Below are 20,102 nucleotides of genomic sequence, written 5' to 3' on the forward strand. Positions count from 1 at the left end.
CCTCAGTGTCCTTCGCCCCACCACAGGCAATGCCGGCACTGCTAGCAGTGGCACCACTGACAGAAGCGCCAACATCACTGTTGCCCCCTTTGACCCTTCCATCAGCGGCACCATTGGCGGCTACAGCATCGATACCTCCGGTGTCAAGGATATCCGCACCGCCGGAATCAACAACTTTGGCACCGCCTGCCTCGGCACCAATGTTTCCGCCCCCAGTGGGCCCAGCATCGCAAGCTTTGTGCCGCAAGATGCATAGGGCGCTGAAGGGAGTGAGCAGGGTCCACTGCGAGACCTCTCTTCCTCATCCTCTCCAGATGAAGCTCTGGCGGGGACATCAACGGCCCCAGCTCTGGATGATAACAGGGTTCCAACCCAGTCGTCAACATCCTCGCACCCTCCGGTCCCTCTCTTATCGCATTGCCCTTAATAAAGACGATTACAGAGACAGATGGCAGACCCCTGCATCTCTGGCCCCTATGGCTAAGAGGAATGAGAGGCAGTACTTTGTTCCTTCTAAGGGATATGAACATTTATACACCCACCCACTCCCCGACTCCCTGATGGTTGATGCAGCCAATCAGCGAGAGCGCCAGGGCTACCAGGGCCCCTCCCCTAAGAATAGGGATGCAAAAAGACTTGACCTTTTCGGCAGGAAGGTCTATTCCACTGGGGGACTACAGCTCCGCGTTGCAAATCAACAGGCCATTGTGATCAGATACGCACACAACACCTGCGCTGCAATGGCCAAGATTGCGGAGCTGCTGCCACAGAACTCTCGCTCAGAGTTCTAGGCATTGGTGGAGGAGGGAAAGCTGATCTCCCGAGCTTCCCTACAGGCAGCATTGGACGCACCAGATGCAGCCTCATGCACAATGGCCAGGAGGGTTATAATGAGGAGGGGTTCCTGGTTGCAGGTCTCTGGTCTGCCCCATGAGGTCCAGCAAACAATCCAGGACCTCCCCTTCGAGGGTTCGGCCCTCTTTTCCGATAAGACGGATAAGAGACTCCATAGTCTGAAAGACTCAAGGGCCACCCTTAGATCTTTGGGGCTCCATACACCAGCCACTCAACGTAGGCATTTCCGGCCACAGCCTCCCTCCAGGTTCCACCAACCTCAGAACTGCCAGGACACTCCTCGTAGGAGGAATAGGAGCAGTAGAAGGAGGCAGCACCCCTCCTCAGGCCAGGGCTTGGGCCAGCTCAAGCCACCACCAGGCCCCAGACCACCAGTACTACAACTGGATCTATCCTGTCTTACCTTTTTGTCCCGACTGTCCCCTTTCTACCATGCTTGGTCCCATATCACCTCAGACTGCTGGGTGCTCCACACAGTAGAGAGGGGATATTCCATCCAATTCTTTGCCCTCCCACCCTTCCACCCCCTTTCCCCGTCCCTTTTCAGGGACCCCTCTCATGAGCAACTTCTCATACAGGAAGTGTACTCACTCCTCTTTGTAGGGACAGTGGAAGAGGTTCCTCTGGAGCAAAGGGGCAAGGGCTTCTACACTCAGTATTTCCTAATACCAAAAGCCAAGGGTGGCTTCAGGCCCATCCTGGTCCTGCGGGAACTCAACAAGTTCTTCAAGAAACTCAGGTTCCGCATGGTCTCTTTGGCCTCCATTATCCCCTCATTGGATCCAGGAGACTGGTATGTCGCCCTCGACTTGAAGGACAAGTGCAGAGTCCTTCATTTAGGAAGGAAGAATCCCATGCACTGCTACAGACTAGGGACCAAGTGGCTAGGCATCAGTTCTGCAGAAAAGGGCCTAGGGGTTATGGTGGATGAGAAGCCGGATATGAGGCAACAGTGTGCCCTTGTTGCCAAGAAGGCTAACGGCACTTTGGGCTGTATAAGTAGGAGCATTGCCAGCAGATTGAGGGACGTGATCATTCCCCTCTATTCGACATTGGTGAGGCCTCATCTGGAGTACTGTATCCAATTTTGGGCCCCACACTTCAAGAAGGATGTGGACAAATTGGAAAGAGTCCAGTGGAGGGCAACAAAAATGATTAGGGGGCCTGGAGCATGTGATTTTTGAGGAGAGGCTGAGGGAACTGGGATTATTTAGTCTGCAGAACAGAAGAATGAGGAGGGATTTGATAGCTGCTTTCAACTACCTGAAAGGGAGTTCCAAAGGGAATGGATCTAGACTGTTCTCAGTGGTATTAGATGATAGACCAAGGAGTAATGGTCTCAAGTTACAGTGAGGGAAGTTTAGATTGGATATTAGGAAAAACTTTTTCACTAGGAGGGTAGTGAAGCACTGGAATGGGTTCCCTAGGGAGGTGGTGGAATCTCCTTCATTATAAGTTTTTAAGGTCAGGTTTGACAAAGCCCTGGCTGGGATGATTTAGTTGGGGATTAGGTCCTGCTTTGAGCAAGGGGTTGGACTAGATGACTTCCTGAGGTCCCTTCCAACCCTGATATTCTATGATTCTATGAGGCGTACTTTCACATAGTGATAATTCCACCTCACAGAAGGTACCTCAGGTTTGTGGTGAACAACAGCCATTGTCAGTTTACTGTCCTCCCATTTGGCCTGTCAGCAGCACCTCAGGTGTTCACCAAGTGCATCGCGGTGTTCCTGCGCAAGTGGCAGGTACCAGGTGTTCCCTTGCCTCGACGACTGTCTGATCAAAGGCCACTCCAGATCTCAAGTGGAAGAGCAGGTCAGCTTCATAAGAAGGAAATTCGTCAAACTGGGTCTTCTAAACGAGGACAAATCGACACTGTCCCCAGTGCAGAAGTTAGAGTTTATAGGGGCAGTGCTAGACTCGACTCAAGCCAGGGCATACCTCCCAGAAGCCAGATATCGGTCACTGGGCGACATCATACAGGGCCTTAGGCAGTTCCCCACCACTACAGCAAGGAAATGCCTGAAACTTCTGGGGCATGTGGCTGCTCGTACCTACGTAGTACAGCATGCCAGACTCAAGCTTCGCCCGCTCCAGTCATGGATAGTATCAGTATATTAACCAGCTTGAGACGCTTTGGACAGCATTGTAACCCTGCCTTGCCCAATATTAGACTCCCTTCTGTGGTGGCTCAACACACAGGTAGTTAGTACAGGAGTACCCTTCACCAGCCCCCAGCCATCCCTCTCATTAGTGACAGATGTGTCGGATCTGGGATGGGGGGCACATTTGAGAGACCTCAGGACACAAGGCCTCTGTTCTCAGGTAGACCTCGCTCTGCATATCAGTGTCAGAGAACTGGGAGCAGTGCAGCTGGCGTGCCAGGCTTTCAGAATCTATACATCAGGGAGATGTGTATCAGTCCCCATGGACAACACCACGACAATGTTCTATATCATCAAACGGGGGTGCACACTCCTCTCCCCTGTGCCAGGAAGCCCTTATGCTGTGGGACTTCTGTGTAGAGCACTTGATACACCTGCAAGCATCATAGCTCCCTGGGATACAGAATGAGCTGGTGGACAGTTTCAGCTGCTCTTTTCACGGCCACAAGTGGTACCTCCGGCTGAACATAGTGAGCTCAATCTTCCATCTCTGGGGCTTTCTCCATATAGACCTTTGCGCCATACAACACAACAGGAAGTGTCAGCTATTTTGCTCCTTCCTGAATCACAGCCCAGGCTTCTCCGCGGATGCATTCCTACTTCCATGGGGAGGCCGTCTCCTATATGCGTTACTGTCGCTTTCTTTAGTTCACAAGGTGCTTCTCAAGATCCACAGGGACTGAGCCCTAGTGATATTGATAGCCCCAGCATGGCCACGCAGGCACTAGTTCATATCGCTCCTAGAAATGTCTGTGGCAACTCTGGTCACCCTACCACTTCTCCAGGACCTAATCACGCAGGATCATGGCCACCTCTGGCACCCAAACCTCGAGTTGCTCCACTTCACAGTGTGGAAGCTCCATAGCTGAATGCGGTGGAGCTATCCTGCTCTGATCAAGTCAGGCAAGTTTTCCTGGGCAATAGAAAGCCCTCCACAAGGGTGAGGTACCTTGCCAAGTGGAAGAGGTTCTCCGTCTGGTAGGAGCCGCACCATCAGTCGCCGCCACGGTGCTATTTATACTGGACTACCTCCTCCATCTTAAGCAACAAGCAATGTCCATGTCACCAGTAAGGGTCCACTTGGCCACCATCTCCGCCTTCCAGCCGGGCGCAGACAGCTACTCAGTCTTCGCGAACCCGATGGTCAGCCATTTCCTTAAAGGTCTCGACAGACTCTACTCACAAGTGCGACAGCCTATACCGGTTTGGGACCTTAATCTAGTCCTTTCCAGATTTACAGGTCCGCCATTTGAACCACTGGCGACATGCTTCCTGCTTTATCTCTCATACAAGGTGGCGTTTCTGGGGGCGATAACCTCAGCTAGAAGAGTGTCGGAGCTCAGGGCCCTTACATCAGAGCCCCCTTACATGGTATTCCATAAGGACAAGGTTCAGCTCAGGCCTCACCTGGCTTTTCTCCCTAAGGTTGTCTCCAGTTTCACATCAACCAGGACATCCTCAGCAGCATTCCTAGCACAGGTCCCCACACAAGAAATCTGCAGAGCGGCAACATGGTCCTCTGTACACATTTTCACGACACACTATGCAATCACTCAACAAGCCAGTGACAACGTGGCCTTCAGACTAGCTGTGCTCCAATCAGTAGATGATTCCGACCCCCACTTCCTGAACTTTGGCTTGCGAGTCACCTGATTGGAATGGACATGAACAAGCAGTTGAAGAAGAAAAAACAGGCACTCACCTTCTCGTAACTGTTGTTCTTCAAGATGGGTTGTTCATGTCCACTCCAATACCCACCCTCCTATCCCTCTGTCAGAGCAGCCGGCAAGAAGGAACTGAGGGGTGGGGAGTCAGGAGGGCTCTATGAAGGCGTGACTCCAGAGGGAGCCCAGGCTGACCCTATGGATGCTGCTAAGGGAAAAATCTTCCAGCTGGCTTGCGTGCGGCGTGCACACAGCTGATTGGAATGGATATGAACAACACATCTTGAAGAACAACAGTTATGAGAAGGTGAGTGCCCGTTTTTTTCCTGATGGTCACCCTCCCCCTCTTGACCCAGTATGGCAGTTCTTATGTATGTTTTTATGTATCCCCTCCCTTTTCCATGGAGCCTTGTTCGTAGCTCTTGATATGAAGGACGCATATTTCCATATCGACATCCACCCTACTCATCGCAAGTTCCTCCGCTTCATGGTCGATCGCTCTCACTATCAGTTACAGGTCCTCCCTTTCAGGATTGTTACCACCCCCCATGTCTTCACAAAGGTCTTGCTGTTGTGACAGCTCACATGTGCCACCTGTGTCACTTGGTGTTTCCATACCTGGACAATTGGCTCCTGGTGGTGTCCTCCCAGCCCCACCTCCTTATCATTATTCGGACCCTGTGTGCCCTTCTTGGCACCCTAGGTATTTGTATCGAGGAAAAGTTGATCCTCACCCCTACCCTCACCTTTACAAGTGCTCCCCTGGACTCTGTTGTGACTTATGCCTTCCTTCCCTTGGACCACTTCCCTGTTCTCACCACCCTCATCACACAGATCCGCTGCCGCCCACGCACACACATCTGTCACTGCCTATCCCTTCTGGGGCATCTCGCAGCCTCCACCTCCATTACCCCATACTCCCGTCTCCATCTACCCTATCTTCAGCTATTGCTCCGCTCCATCTAAAACCTGCAGTCCAACCACCTCAGCAAATGGGTCCTCATTCCCCAGTCAGTTCTCACTTCTCTCACCTGGTGGTGCAACCGTCCACAGTCTTAGCCTGTGTCCCTTTCACACCTCCCATGCCCCACCTTACCCTCACAATGGATGCCTCACTCATTGGTCATCTGGTCATCCAAGGAGGCACAGATACACAGGGCCGGCTCTAGACACCAGCAAAACAAGCAGGTGCTTGGGGCAGCACATTTTTAGGGGCGGCATTCCAGCGCCCGCCATGCCGCCCCTAGAAATGTGCCCCCGCCACCCCAGCTCGCCTCTGCCTGCTTCCCTGAGCACGCCGCTGCTGCTCCACTTTTCCCCCCTCCCTCCCAGGCTTGCCACACAAAACAGCTTTTTTGTGCAGCAAGCCTGGGAGGGAGGGAGGAGAAGCCGAGGGGAGACGATGGTGGTGGAGTGGAGGTGAGCTGGGGCGGGGGAGTGGTTCCTCTACCCCCCCCCCCGTTACTTCCTGCGCTCCTCCCCGATCCTCGCTCACCTCTGCTTCACCTACTCCCCTGAACGCGCTGCCTCTCCCTCGCCTGAGAGGGAGCGGGGAGAAGCGAAGAGGCAGCATGTTCAGGGGAGCAGGTGGAGCAGAGGTGAGCTAGGGTGGGGGGTTGTGTTGGGGGAGCTGCAGGAAGCAATGAGGGGGGGAATGCAGCACACCAGGGGAGGAGGAGGGGCCAGAGATTTGGGGAAGGGGTTGGGAACGGGCGGAGTTGGGGCGGAGCCGGGGGGGGGCACAAAAAAAAAGCAGGAGTGCCCAATTTTTTTTTTGCTTGGGGCTGCAAAAAATCTTTGGATTGGCCCTGCAGATATATGTCAACATTCTGGAGCTGCGGCCTGTCCGCCTTGTCTGTTGGGCCTTCTTGCCCCTCCTTTGATCTCACCATGTGCAACGGCTGTCCAACAACATGACAGCAGTTATCTATATCAATAAACAGGGCAGAACCCGATCCCCTGCCCTTTGTTCGGAAGCCATCCTCCTGTGAAACTTGTATCTCTGGCACAACATCACGCTGCAGACTGTTCACCTTCCAGGTATCAAAAACTCCTTAGCAGACATGCTCAGCTGCCCCTTCCATGCCAGCCACAAGTGGGAACTTCACAATCCCATTCTCCAGTCCCTCTTCCACCTTTGGGGCATGCCAATTTGGGACCTCTTTGACACAGCAGAGAATCACAAGCTTCCCTTCTTTTGCTCCAGGGGAACCCTTGGCCTGGGCTCCCAGGGCAATGACCTCCTCATTCCCTGGATCCCCGACTTCTGCTACACCTTCACCCCTATTCCCCTGATTCCCCAAGTCCTTTGCAAGGTGTGGCGTGATCACAGGACTGTTCTCCTCACAGCCCAATGCTGGCCTCGCCAGTATTGCTACATGGCTCTCGTCCACCTCTCCATTCACACTTTGAGCCATCTCCCAGACATTCCAGATCTCCTCTAGGCCATCTGCATCATCCCAACCCAGGCCCTCTCTAGCTTATGGCCTGGTACACCGGACCCTCGCTAGAATGCAGGATTAGGGATCCATGCGCAGTACCACGTTAATGTGGGGACCGCGTTAAAATAAATTGCAATTAAAATAATTAAATCTGGGATCCAGGTCTACGACCGTGTTATATGCGAATTCATGCTATATAGACGTGCATTCTAGCGAGGGTGCGGTGCATTTGGATTGGGCTTATGCGTAGACAATGCATGCTCCTCTCCCATTCGTGGCATCCTTACCCATAGTCGCCATTCATCTACTAGGGTCTGTTACCAAGCCAAATGGCTCCCTTTTACTACCCGAGTGCAGCGCTGATGGCTCCATCTGGAGTCCATTTCCATTCCCGTCATTCTGTATTACCTCCTCCATCTTTGCCAGTCAGGCTTCACCCACTCCTCCTTTCACATCCATCTGGCAGCACTCAGTGCCTTTCTTCCTCCTGTGGACAGTTTCCTCTGTCTTCACTCACCCAACTACCTCTCACTTCCTTCGCAGCCTTTTCAATGCCTTCCCTGCTGTCCGGAAGCCTGCTCCTTCCTGGGACCTTAACCTCATCCTCTCCGCACTCACCAAGCTGCCCTTTGAACCACTCGTAACCTGCTCCCTGGCTCATCTTTCCATGAAGGTGATCTTTTTGGTCACCATCACCTCTGCGAGGTGAGTTAGCAAACTGGCAGCCATGATCGCAGACTCTCCCTTTACAGTTTTTCACAAGGACAAGGTCTCCCTCCATCTCCATCCCAAATTCCTCCCCAAGGTCGCCTCCCTGTTTCACCTCGACCAGTGCATGCATGTCCCTACCTTCTACCCTAAACAATGCCTCTCCCTGGGAATGTGCTTTTCACACCAGAGAGGTCCACCGGGCATTGGCCTTTTACCTCCAGCGCACCTGCAACTTCCAGGCCTCCCCCAGTTCTTTAGGGCTATTCCAGAGCATTGCCATAGCTGCACCCTTTCATCACAACAACTTTCCAAAAGGATTTCTCGCTGCATCGTGGACTGCTACACACTTTCCCATAACACTCTCAAACACACCCCTGGAAATTGCGGCTTACTCCACACGGGTACATGCTGCTATGTCAGCTTTCTTGGCAGATGTCCCGTGGCATGACATTTACAGAGTGGCCACCCGGGCCTCACCAAAGGCTCTTAAGCAAAATAAGCTGTCATGGGATAAGAGGGAAGATCCTCTCATGGATTGGTAACTGGTTAAAAGATAAGAAAAAAAGGGTAGGAATAAATGGTCAATTTTCAGAATGGAGAGAGATAAATAGTGGTGTCCCCCAGGGGACCAGTACTGGGGACCAGTCCTATTCAACATATTCATAAATGATCTGTAAAGAAGGGACAAACAGTGAGGTGGCAAAATTTGCAGATCATACAAAACTACTCAAGATAGTTAAGTCCAGGCAGACTGCAAAGCACTACAAAAGGATCTCTCAAAACTGGGTGACTGGGCAACAAAATGGCAGATGAAATTCACTGTTCATAAATGCAAAGTAATGCATATTGGAAAACATAATGCCAGCTCTACATATAAAATGATGGGGTCTAAATTAACTGTTACCACTCAAGAAAGAGATCTTGGAGTCATTGTGGATAATTCTCTGAAAACATCCACTCAATGTGCAGCAGCAGTCAAAAAGGTGAACAGAATGTTGGGTATCATTAAGAAATGGATAGATAATAATAAGAAAATATCATATTGCCACTATATAAATCCGTGGTGTGCCCACATCTTGAATATTGCGTGCAGATGTGGTCACTCCATCTCAAAAAAGATATATTGGAATTGGAAATGTTTCAGAAAAGGGCAACTAGGTTATGGAATGGCTGCCATTTGAGGAGCGATTAATAAAACTGGGACTTTTCAGTTTGGAAAAGAGACAACTAAGGGGGGGCTACGATAGAGGTCTATAAAATCATGACTGGTGTGGAGAAAATAAATAAGGAAATGTTATTTACTCCTTCTCATAACACAAGACTAGGGGTCACTAAATGAAATTAATAGGCAGCAGGTTTAAAACAAACAAAAGGAAGTATTTTTTCGCATAACGCACAGTCAACCTGTGGAATTCTTTGCCAGAGGATGTTGTGAAGGCCAAGACTTTAACAGGGTTCAAAAAAGAACTAGATAAGTTCATGGAGAATAGGTCCATCAATGGCTATTAGCCAGGATGGACAGGGATGATGTCCCTAACCTCTGTTTGCCGGGAATGGGTAACGGGATGGATCACTTGATGATTACCTGTTCTGTTCATTTCCTCTGAGGCATCTGGTATTGGCCACTGTCGGAAGACAGGATACTGGGCTAGATTGACCATTGGTCTGACCCAGTGTGACCATTGTTATGCTCTTAAAAACAAGAGGTGTCAGGTATCTGTGTTAAGAACTGGCCTCACAAAAACACAGGAGCTCTCAACTGAGACTAAGACAAAGGAACAGAGACAGAGAAAAGAAGCAAAATGGTTCCTACAGCAGCATGGCTCAAGGGAGCCCTGATGTTGGCCAGTCTAAAATCTGTCTTAGGGCTGGTCTACAGTGAAGAGTTACACCAGCATAGCTATGTCTCTCAGAGGTGTGAAAAATCCATATTCCTGAGGGAGAGACAAAGGGCATGTCTACACTATGAAATTAGGTTGATTTTATAGAAGTCGATCTTTAGTAAGCGATTTTATACAGTATCATCCGTGTCCCCACTAAGCACATTAGGTCAACGGAGTGCATCCTCAATACCGTGGCTAGCATCGACTCAGTGGAGTGGTGCACTGTGGGTAGCTATCCCACAGACCCGCTGCCCATTGGAATTCTGGGTTAAGCTCCCAATGCCTGATGGGGCAAAAATATTGTTATGGATGATTTTGGGTACATGTCATCAGTCTCCCCTCCCTACCTCCCTCCTTGAAAGCAACGACAAACAATTGTTTCGCACCTTTTTTCCTGTGTTATCCGTGCAGATGTCGTAGCATGGCAAGCATGGAGCCCGCTCAGCTGCACGCTGTTTTTGTGAGCATTGTAAACATTTTGCGCATTATCCTCCACTATGTGCAGAGCCTAGCTCGGAGCCGCCAGCACGAGGAAGATTATGAGGAGGACATGGACACAGACGTTCCTGAAAGCACGGGATGTGGCAATTGGGATATCATGGCGGCATTGGGTCATGTTGATATAGTGGAACGCCAGTTCTGGGCCCAGCAAACAAGCACAGACTGGTGGGACTGCATAGTGTTGCAGGTATGGGATGATTCCCAGTGGCTGCAAAACTTTCACATGTGTAAGGCTAGTTTCATGGAACTTTGTGAGTTGCTTTCCCCCGCCCTGAAGCACAGGAATACCAAGATGAGACCTGCCTTGACCATTGAGAAACGAGTGGCAATAGCCCTGTGGAAGCTTGCAACACCTGACTGCTACCAGTCAGTTGGGAATCAATTTGGAGTGGGAAAATCATGGGGGCTGCTGGATCCAAGTAGCCAGGGCAATCAATAACCTTCTGCTAACAAAGGTAGTGACTCTTGGAAATATACAGGTCATAGTGGATAGCTTTGCTGCAATGGAGTTCCCTAACTGTGATGGGGTGATAGACAGAACCCATATCCCTATCTTGGCACCGGACCACTTTGCCAAACAGTACATAAACTGCACTGTAAGTGCATAAACTTACCTAGGGAGGTGGTGGAATCTCCTTCCTTAGAGGTTTTTAAGGTCAGGCTTGGTCCTGCTTTGAACAGGGGTTTGGGTTAGATGACCCCCTGAGGTCCCTTCCAACCCTGATATTCTATGATTCTATGCAAGGGGTACTTCTCAATGGTTTTGCAAGTACTGGTGGATCACAAGGGCCGTTTTACCAACATCAGTGTGGGATGGTTGGGAAAGGTGCATGACACTCGCATCTTTTGGAACTCCAGGCTGTTCGAAAAGCTGCAAGAAGGGACTTTCTTCACAGACCAGAAAATTACCGTTGGGGATGTTGAAATGCCAGTAGCTATCCTTGGGACCCAGCCTACCCCTTGCTCCCATGGTCTCATAAAGCTGTACACAGGTAGCTGGACAGCAGTAAGGAGCAGTTCAATTATAGGCTGAGAAAGTGCAGAATGGTGGTAGAATGTGCCTTTGTATGTTTAAAAGGGCACTGGCACTGTTTGCTGAATAGGTTAGACGTCAGTGAAAGCAATATTCCCATTGTTATTGCTGCTTGCTGTGTGCTTCATAATATCTGTGAGAATAAGGGGGAGACGTTTATGGCGAGGTGGAAGGTTGAGGCAAATCACCAGGTGGCCAATTTTGAACAGCCAGACACCAGGGCAATTAGAAGAGCACACCAAGGTGCACTGTGCATCAGAGAGGCTTTCAAAAACAGTTTCATGACTGACCAGGTTACGGTGTGACAGTTGTGTGTGTTTGTCCTTGATGCAAAGCTGCCCTCTTTGGTGAATATACTTTCCTGTAAGTCAATTCCCCCCTTTGACCACAGCTGGCACAGGAAATAAAGTCCCTGTTGTTCTGAATTCATTCATTCATCTCCTCCTGTGTGTTCCGATCGTGCTCTCTGTATGCTTTCCTGGCCTCTGCCATCGAATGCCTCCATGCATTCAACTGTGCCCTATCAGTGCGGGAGAACTGCACGAGCTCTGAAAACATATCATTTCGAGTGTGTTTTTTTCACCTTCTGATCTGCGATAACCTCACGGTTGGAGTTGATATGGGGAGCATAGAAACATTTTCAGCTGAAGTGGGGGAGAAAAGGGAAAGTAGAATTTAAGAAGATGCATTTCTGAGAACAAAAGGGAGACTCTTTCACAGTGAATCAAGCAATTCACAGCAGACAACACGTGTTTTAGGTTCAAGGTTGCATTTTGCCTATTATATTGAGCACCTGCCAGTATGGTAACACATCACACATGGCTGGGCAACAGAATTCTGTTTCCAGGCAGCCATGGTAAGCCAAAGGATTCGCGGGGTTGGCTTCTTCCATGTTCATAATGTGTGGGAATGGTTTCAAACTGCAGCACCCTCCTTTCCCATAGCAACCAATGCCGGATGGGTTTGCTGTTTAAAAGGAGGGGCTGCAGTTTTGGGGTGGATGTGCAGCACATCCCTTCCCCCCTACATGGCTGTTCTCCGGGATGATCCCTTTTAGCCAAGTGCAAACAGCCCAGCATGACCGGGGTCTAATGTGCCGGGGATCACCAAAGAGGGGATTACTGTTCCCTTACAAAAATTCCCGTTTCAACCAGGTGACCATGAATGATATCATTCTCCTGAGGCTGACACAGAAAGATAAAGACCAAATGTTGCATGAACGCAACCAAAACCCAGGACCATTTGTTGCCATGCTTTGTGCTGCAATGATTCCAGACTACTTGCTACTGGCTTGGCATGGTAAAGTGTCCTACTGTGGAGGACAAAATAAGGCAGCCCTCCCCAGAAACCTTCTGCAAAGACTTGCAGAGTACCTCCAGGAGAGCTTCATGGAGATGTCCCTAGAGGATTCCTGCTACATCCCCAGACATATTAATAGATTTTTCCAATAGCTGTACTGGCTGCAAATGCATCCCAATTGTTCAGGGCAAATCAAACATTAAACACAATTGCTTTTAACACCTGTAGTTTAGTTACAAATGTGCACTCACCAGAGGTGCCTTCTTTGCCTTCAGGGTTTGGGAACAATATGCCCTGGGAGGTATTGGCTCCAGGATAATGAAACGATCCTGGCTGCTGGGGAGAACAGATTCTCCACTTGCCTGCTGCGCATTCTCTTCCTCCTCCTCTTCCTCATCCACAAAAATCTCCTCCGTGTTGTGTGAGGCTGCCACCTTGCATTTGTCCACGGACAGTCATGGGGTAGTGATAGGGTCTAGGTCCCCCCACTAGAACGGCATGCAGCTGATCATAGAAGTGGCCTGTCTGGGGCTCTGACCTGGAGCTACTGTTTGCCTCCTTTGTCTTTTGGTAGGCTTGCCTAAGCTCCTTAATTTTCACACAGCACTGCTGTGTGTCCCTGGTGTAGCCTCTGTCCACCATACCCTGTGCAATTTTGGTATATATATCAGCATTTCTTCTGCTGGATTGGAGTTCTGCCTGCACAGATTCTTCTCCCCATACAGCAATCAGCTCCAGTGTCTCTTGTTCACTCCATGCTGGAGCTTGTTTGCAATTCTGGGACTGCATGGTCACCTGTTCTGCTGAGCTCGCCACACTGACCAAACAGCAAATGTTTCAAGTAGCAGACATGTTAGTCTGTATCCGCAAAAAGAAAAGGAATACTTGTGGCACCTTAGAGACTCAAATAAATGCTCAAATAAATTTGTTAGTCTCTAAGGTGCCACAAGTACTCCTTTTCTTCAAACAGGAAATTAAATTCAAAAGTTTCTGGTGCTTTTCCTGTGTACCTGGCTAGTGTATCGGAGTTGAAGTGCTGTCCAGAGCGGTCACATTGGAGCACTCTGGGATAGCTCCCGGAGGCCAATACCATCAAATTGCACAGTGCTGCGTCTACATTACCCCAAATTCGACCCAGGAAGGTTGATTTTAGCACTATTCCCCTCGTTGGGGAGAAGTACAGCAGTCAATTTTAAGAGCCCTTTAGGTTGGAGGAACGGGGTTGGTTGTGTAGACGTATTCCTTATAAAATCGACCTAACGTGGCTAAATTAGACCAAATCTCATAGTGTAGACCAGGCCATAGTTAAAACACCATAATCCCCAGAGTAGAGAGTGCTAGGTTGATGGAAGAATTCTTCCATTGACCTAGCTAACACCTTTCAGGGAGGTGGATTACATACAGTGATGGAAGACCCCCTCCCATCACTGTAGTAAGTGTCTACACTGAAACACTCCAGCGGTGCAGCTGTGACACTAGTTTTTTAAGTCTGGACATAGCCTTATCCTTTGCTTCTCTGTGTTAACTTAATAACTTCCTGATGCTGAGTTCCAGGATGCAACTAAGAGTATCCCAGTTGACTAATAAACCCTAGTCTGTTTTTGAGAAGACTGCATGGAGCTGCAGCAGATACTTGCTGAAGTGCATTGATCTCTGAAGAGGGTAAAAGTCTCTTAAAAGGAATATGCTTTAGCCATACTAGCTGGGCAAAGCTTAAGGTGAGAAGTGGGACTGCTGGAGCCTGGCAGCACAGTCTAGGAGACATTGAGACCAGGCAGCTTATCCTTATGGAAAAGTGTAAATCCTTGGGGGTTTTGCACACAGATGGGGTCCTCCCAGGGGACTATTTACAAGCCAGGGCATAGCATGGATTCTGTGCATTAGTGACAGTGTGCAACACACTAAATGTTCCCTGCCTTGTTCTGTAACAACAGTTATATTTGCTCAGCTTTTCAAAGCAGTGCAGGGGATTTGGTCATTGCTTTTAATGACTTAAAGTCCCCTGCGCTGCTTTGAAAATCTCAACCATTTTAAGATTTTTCTTTCCCCGTTAATTGTTCAAATCTTTTTATATTTTCTTGCAGATATTGAAAAAGTACCTCAAGTTTTTGGCCAATTTTGAGCCTTCCGTTTTCTCCCCTTTCCTAATTTATTCATTGACTGACTTTCTCCATAGCAGTTCTTTCCCTGTTGGGAAATGGAGTGGGCTCAGGAGAGATATGGATTTTGGGTAAAGACAGCACTTTAGTAAGCGTTTTTGGTTAAGATCCTGACAATTTAATGCTGGTGAGGGAGCCACGTAGACATTGCTGGGACACTTTGACTCCAGGTATGTTAGAAGGTTACATGCAGATTATAAGAAATGTGGTAAGGAATTGTTGCATCTCTGTCACAGGTGATGACTGATGTGGTTGGGAACCCTGAGGAAGAGCGTAGAGCTGAATTTTATCATGAGCCCTGGTCCCAGGAGGCTGTGAGCAGATATTTCTACTGCAAGGTAAGGAGGAAATGTAACTTAGTCTGCTTGTGACATGCATGCTGGCTAACTGGGCATGGGCAGAGTGAATCCTCCTGCCTGCTGATAGATAATGTGTGAATCTTCAGAATTGTACAGACTTATTATTTTTATTCTTTCAGATCCAACAGCGCCGGCAGGAACTGGAACAGTCTCTGGGAGTGCGTAACACATAAACATTATTCACAACCTCCCATTGGCATCATGAACCTAGAGCCAGTGGACGTCTAAGTGTTACTTAGCTCACCTTTACACATGGACTTGCTTAATGACTGGACAAGAATGTGCCATCAGCAACACCAGTCACAACACCAGCTTTAGCGTGACCCCTGAAAATCCTGCTAATGTGAGTGTCTCAAACCATTCCAGGCCGGAGAGGGCACAAGATTTCTATTCCCCATAGAGGTGTCCATATTAATAAGAATTAAATGTTCATCCATCTACTTGCATCATTGAGTTTTAATAGAAAGTTCAGACACTACACAGCAAACTTATTGGACTATACCATATATTCATGGGTGGGGGGATGCTAGATGTTACAGGAGACTGTGGATGTGGAGAAACAAAGGCAGTTCTCATTCTTCATGGTTTCAGCTGTGATCTGAGAGTCTCCTATGACAACTTTCTGCACTGATAATTCCCTGAAATTAGACAAAATGTTCTACCAGCTGTGGAATCATTCAGTTATGCAAACACAGCTTCCATTCCAACTGGAACTGACCAAGGGGCTGCCCTCCCCCATGGGAGAGAAAGATTTCTGTCCATTAAGTGACAAAACATCTAAAAGGAAGAGATACAGTCAGGCCATTCATTCTGCAAGACTTTGTCCCCTTGAGTGAAAGATGGAGTGAAGTCCGTTTCACCACACAAGCCAAGAACTGATCATGATGCTCAAATCTGCAATGCTGAGAGGAATATAACTGCCTCTATGATAAGAAAACTGCCAGTGGCATCATTGGAACCAGTAGTGGTGAGGTTGGAGCCAAAAGGAAGCATTCTGAGAAAGTGGAAATGACCTAGTGGTGCTTTGTGTTTATTAGTGCTTTAACTACAGTTAGTATTACTGGAACGCTACAATGTAAGGTATCTGATTTCATTACCTTTGTGCTGTGCTGCCTGTAACATAAGGAACAGTGCTCAAGAGATGTTTCCTCCGATCACTAAAGTGCTGCAGAGTCCAAGATGTGCAACTTCATAGCATGTAAGAAAATTGCAGTGACTTCTCTTCTCTGACTCATGGATGAACCCTATGTTTCAACCACAGATGTAGTACCTATACCAGAAAAAACTTTCAGCCCCTTTATTTAATCTGTAACTGTACTTCAGGATGCTGCTGGGTTACAAGCACTATCTGCCACAATCAAGTTCCAGCAGTAGAGATTGAGAACTCCTAGAAAAACAACTTCTCTTGAGAAGTATAGGAGATCCAGGCTATGAAAATTACAACCTATTAAACAGCCAAGAGGCAGGGACTAGTGGCACATGCCCACCCCTTGAACCCTGAATCTATGTTGCAGCCAGGTCAGTCTGTAATAATAACCCAACATGATTCCCAGCCCAAAAAGCAGTTGCCAAAGTTGAATGAATGACATATTGATGATTGAGAAATCAAACTCCTCTTCTGGGATACTCCTACTTGCATCCTTTTCTTCACTCTCATGCAAGGAAAAATAAGTTGAGGTTTGTAGTGCACTGTTCTTCTCAACAATGTAGTTTGTTTTAATATTGCTATTTCCTCCTCTGTCATCTTTGAAGGTCTTCCCTGTTGGGGAATTGTCCTCTTCTGGTGTAATCCTGAGTTTCCTTTGTCCAATTCTGGAAGGGGGCATCCATGCCTCTTCATTTAACCTCTCTGTTTTTGTATACCATAGTTTTCACTCTGACCATTGTGTTCTGAGACCTGTTTGAGCGTTTGAATTTGGATTGTGATGATGTACCAGTCAGTACTATCTTATAAATTCATTTGGTGTGAGACAGATCCCTGCTTTGTCCTGGATAGTGAGGCCTTTTATTGTAAATGGAGGAGCACACTCCTCAATGCTTGGGCTAAATCGTTTCAATGTTAAAACCACTCCAGTCCTGCAGTCTTAAGCTAAGGCTAGAGTTGGAATGTGAGGTTCCGGGGATATGAAAGATATTTAGCTCTCATTTACTCCATTAACCTGACCACAGGCAAAACATTCTGAGGGGAAACAGAGTGAGTTATCTGCAACTGTGCTTCCATATTTTTTAGGCTGCTGTATCAGTTGTGTGCATGCTATCCAGTGTGTAGGCTCTTTTCAGCACATGTTAAACAGAGCAGCTACATTTAGAGGATGGGTTCAGTCTCCAGTAGTAAGAAATACATAAATAATACTTGTTTGTTTGTGTGAGGAAAGGAAGAGCAGGGGCTGGGGCTTAGGTATTGAGCACATGTGCCAGAGAACTTTAGATTAGGTAAATTTTCCCCTTCAGGTGCCAGATGGTCATGTGTGGAGATTCCAGCTGTCCTGCCTCCTCTGATAAGAAAAGATGGAGTGGTAACAGCCCTTCTTCCTTATACAAGTCTGACACAGTCCAGGATTTAATTGGACATTTCTGTTGCCCCATGTCTGTACTTTCATGTCAGGTTATTTCAGAATCTCCATTAGTGTTGTTGCTTCCAACTTACATATTTCTACCACTGCAGTATGTTAATGCCATAGACTAACTAAGGATAACACTGAATATATCCAGCTAGAGGTTGTATTCTTAGAGTCTCCCACAATGTAGCCCAGAATTATATTCCCCAATGATTATTCTTAGGAGTGGCTGACAGGTATCTCCCTTGGCTAAACTGAGTATGGGAGTTTGATTTTTGTCATTGTTTAGAAACAATCTTGCTCCTGTTCTTTTACTGAGGAAGTAAAGAGAGAAACAGTCCCTTGTGTTATGGCTGTACAGCCAGGAGCCTGAGCCAGTACTGTAAGCAAGAAGGAAAATTTCATGTAGGGAGAAACAATACAGCAGAATTGGGTAGAAGCCGAACAGCATTGTAATCATGGCAGAATTTGAACAATAAACTAAATTGAATTAACTTAATTAATGGATAGAAGAGGTTAGGAAGGCTTTGGGGAAAGCTCTCAGCAGATGATGATGGAGGCAAATCCTGCCTGGTGCAGGAAAAAGGGCCTCATGGACTAAAAGATCCCTTCTGGCTATTCTATTTTGATGCTATAGGACAACACAAATCTATGCAGGGTGCAACAAAGAAATCTAGCATCTGTCAGAGAAAGGGGGTAGATAACAGCATATAGGTCCATATTTATATATATGGTGTAAACTACAACCTATAGCAGATGACTGGAAAAGGTTTAGTGCAGAATCCGTGGTGTTCCAATACATGGGGACAAGGAAGGTGCATCTTGGAGTTGAACTGTGAAATTGGCAGGTTTGTAACACTCTTTTAGTTATCCCTACTTTGCACAGTGGATAAGGATTCAGAGGCAGTGATTCCTAGAAAGTACAGAATGAAAAGACCTATTTGGCCATCTAGGCAGTTCCCCCAAATGAGTGGTGGAATTCAGCTGTGGGAAGACATGGAGCAGAGAGCACTTGAAGTGCCATAAAATCATAGCACAGACTAATCGATGCAAAACCATTTGGATATAGCACAGTCTGTGTAATTCAGTCTGCTCACTGTGTGTATGCAAGTATAAATATATATGTGGAATAACCAAGTGAGACAGCCAGTCTGATAACTGCTGTGTAGGCTGGAAAATGGGTAGTCAGGGCACAGCCTAATAGTCTGTCATAAACCTTGTCTGAATTATGGACATTGTAGAAAAAATTTTCACCATTACTAACTAATACTGGTTCAGATGAAACTCACAGTATTGGCCATTCTAGTGCAGAAAGCACTCCAGCTGCCAAAAGTGATTGTAGCACCATGTTTAGAATCGTGCCTTGCAGCATTGGATGGCACAGTCCTGGTGCAGCTTGTGAGTCACCTACAACAGAATGCCCTTGTTAATACTTGTGCAGTCAAGACTAGTCAGGTTTCTTTCTGTTAAGAGCTCTTCCACATGCAGTGAAAGCAGTTGAGGGCAAAGCAGACTGTTTTCCTGAAGAGTGTTTCCTCCTTTCTTGTAACTGCTCTGTTGTTCAGTGAGCTGTATCTGGTCCATCAGATCTTACCTTGTATGACAAACAGCTTTGCCAATCTTATTCAGGAATGGAACTCCATAACTTGTGTGTGTGTTTGTGTGTGTATGGGGGGGCACAGAGAGTAACAAGAGAAAGCGAGATTTCCTCTACTGTGTAGCCACCATATCTTTGTTGTATGATGCAGAGTGATTCGTAGAAAAGCTTTTAACAATAAATAATTTGTTCCTTTGTAACCTTTGCATTTACATTACATCTCTCAACAAAGCAAGCTCCATAAGCCCACTGTGAAACAATTGCACAGTTATTTGCAAATTATTTTAAAACGCAACAAGCAGAAGATTTCTGCAACTTTTTGCTCCTTCTGGCAACTCAGAGGACTTCAGTATCTTCCTGAAGATTGCAAGCACAGCTCTGATGTTTTTGGGGGGTGGGGGAGAGCAGGGAATTACAGGTAAACTGAAGGGCCAAACTGTGACTCATGTTTACATATGTCTACAATGGAAAATTGATAAGCCAGCTTTTCCTGCTGAGTCCCAGCCACCATCAGAAATGTCTATCCTCATTCATATAGGTTTCTTGCTGCCATTGGAAAAAGACTCGACACAGTGAATATTTATTTTCTGGACACCGCCTCTTTAAAGGGATTGGGATAAGATTGGGAACTGTCTCCATTGGGCATTTCTGGGAAGCATCTATCTTGCCATTTCTTGTCTAATTTATTTCAGTGGCAGCTTCAGGGTTGCATCACCTCCAGCTGTACCACTGAGAGCACCATATAAAAATCCTGAAGGACTGAGTAATCCCCCAAAAGCCTGCGTGGAGGTAGGTCTGCTCACTTGGTCTCTGAGTGCCCTCATCTTTAATATTCTGTGACAGGAGAGTGTCCAGCTGGTAAGGCTGCTGGGATACT

General features: G+C 47.6%; 1 protein-coding gene across 2 annotated transcripts in view; it reads left to right on the plus strand.

Annotated features, from left to right (window-relative positions):
* SMARCD3 (SWI/SNF related, matrix associated, actin dependent regulator of chromatin, subfamily d, member 3) overlaps nt 1–19,425 on the plus strand; it is a 161,919-nt gene extending 142,494 nt beyond the window's left edge. For both annotated transcript variants that reach the window (XM_038391445.2, XM_038391438.2), the window contains exons 12-13: nt 14,948–15,049; nt 15,190–19,425. In XM_038391445.2, the coding sequence (XP_038247373.1) occupies nt 14,948–15,049; nt 15,190–15,243 (156 nt within the window). In that variant the 3' untranslated portion in view covers nt 15,244–19,425. The remainder of the gene's footprint in view (nt 1–14,947; nt 15,050–15,189) is intronic.
* Nucleotides 19,426–20,102: the final 677 nt, after the last annotated feature.

The sequence above is a fragment of the Dermochelys coriacea genome, chromosome 2, assembly GCF_009764565.3.
Source record: "Dermochelys coriacea isolate rDerCor1 chromosome 2, rDerCor1.pri.v4, whole genome shotgun sequence".
In the NCBI taxonomy this organism is placed as follows: domain Eukaryota; kingdom Metazoa; phylum Chordata; order Testudines; family Dermochelyidae; genus Dermochelys; species Dermochelys coriacea.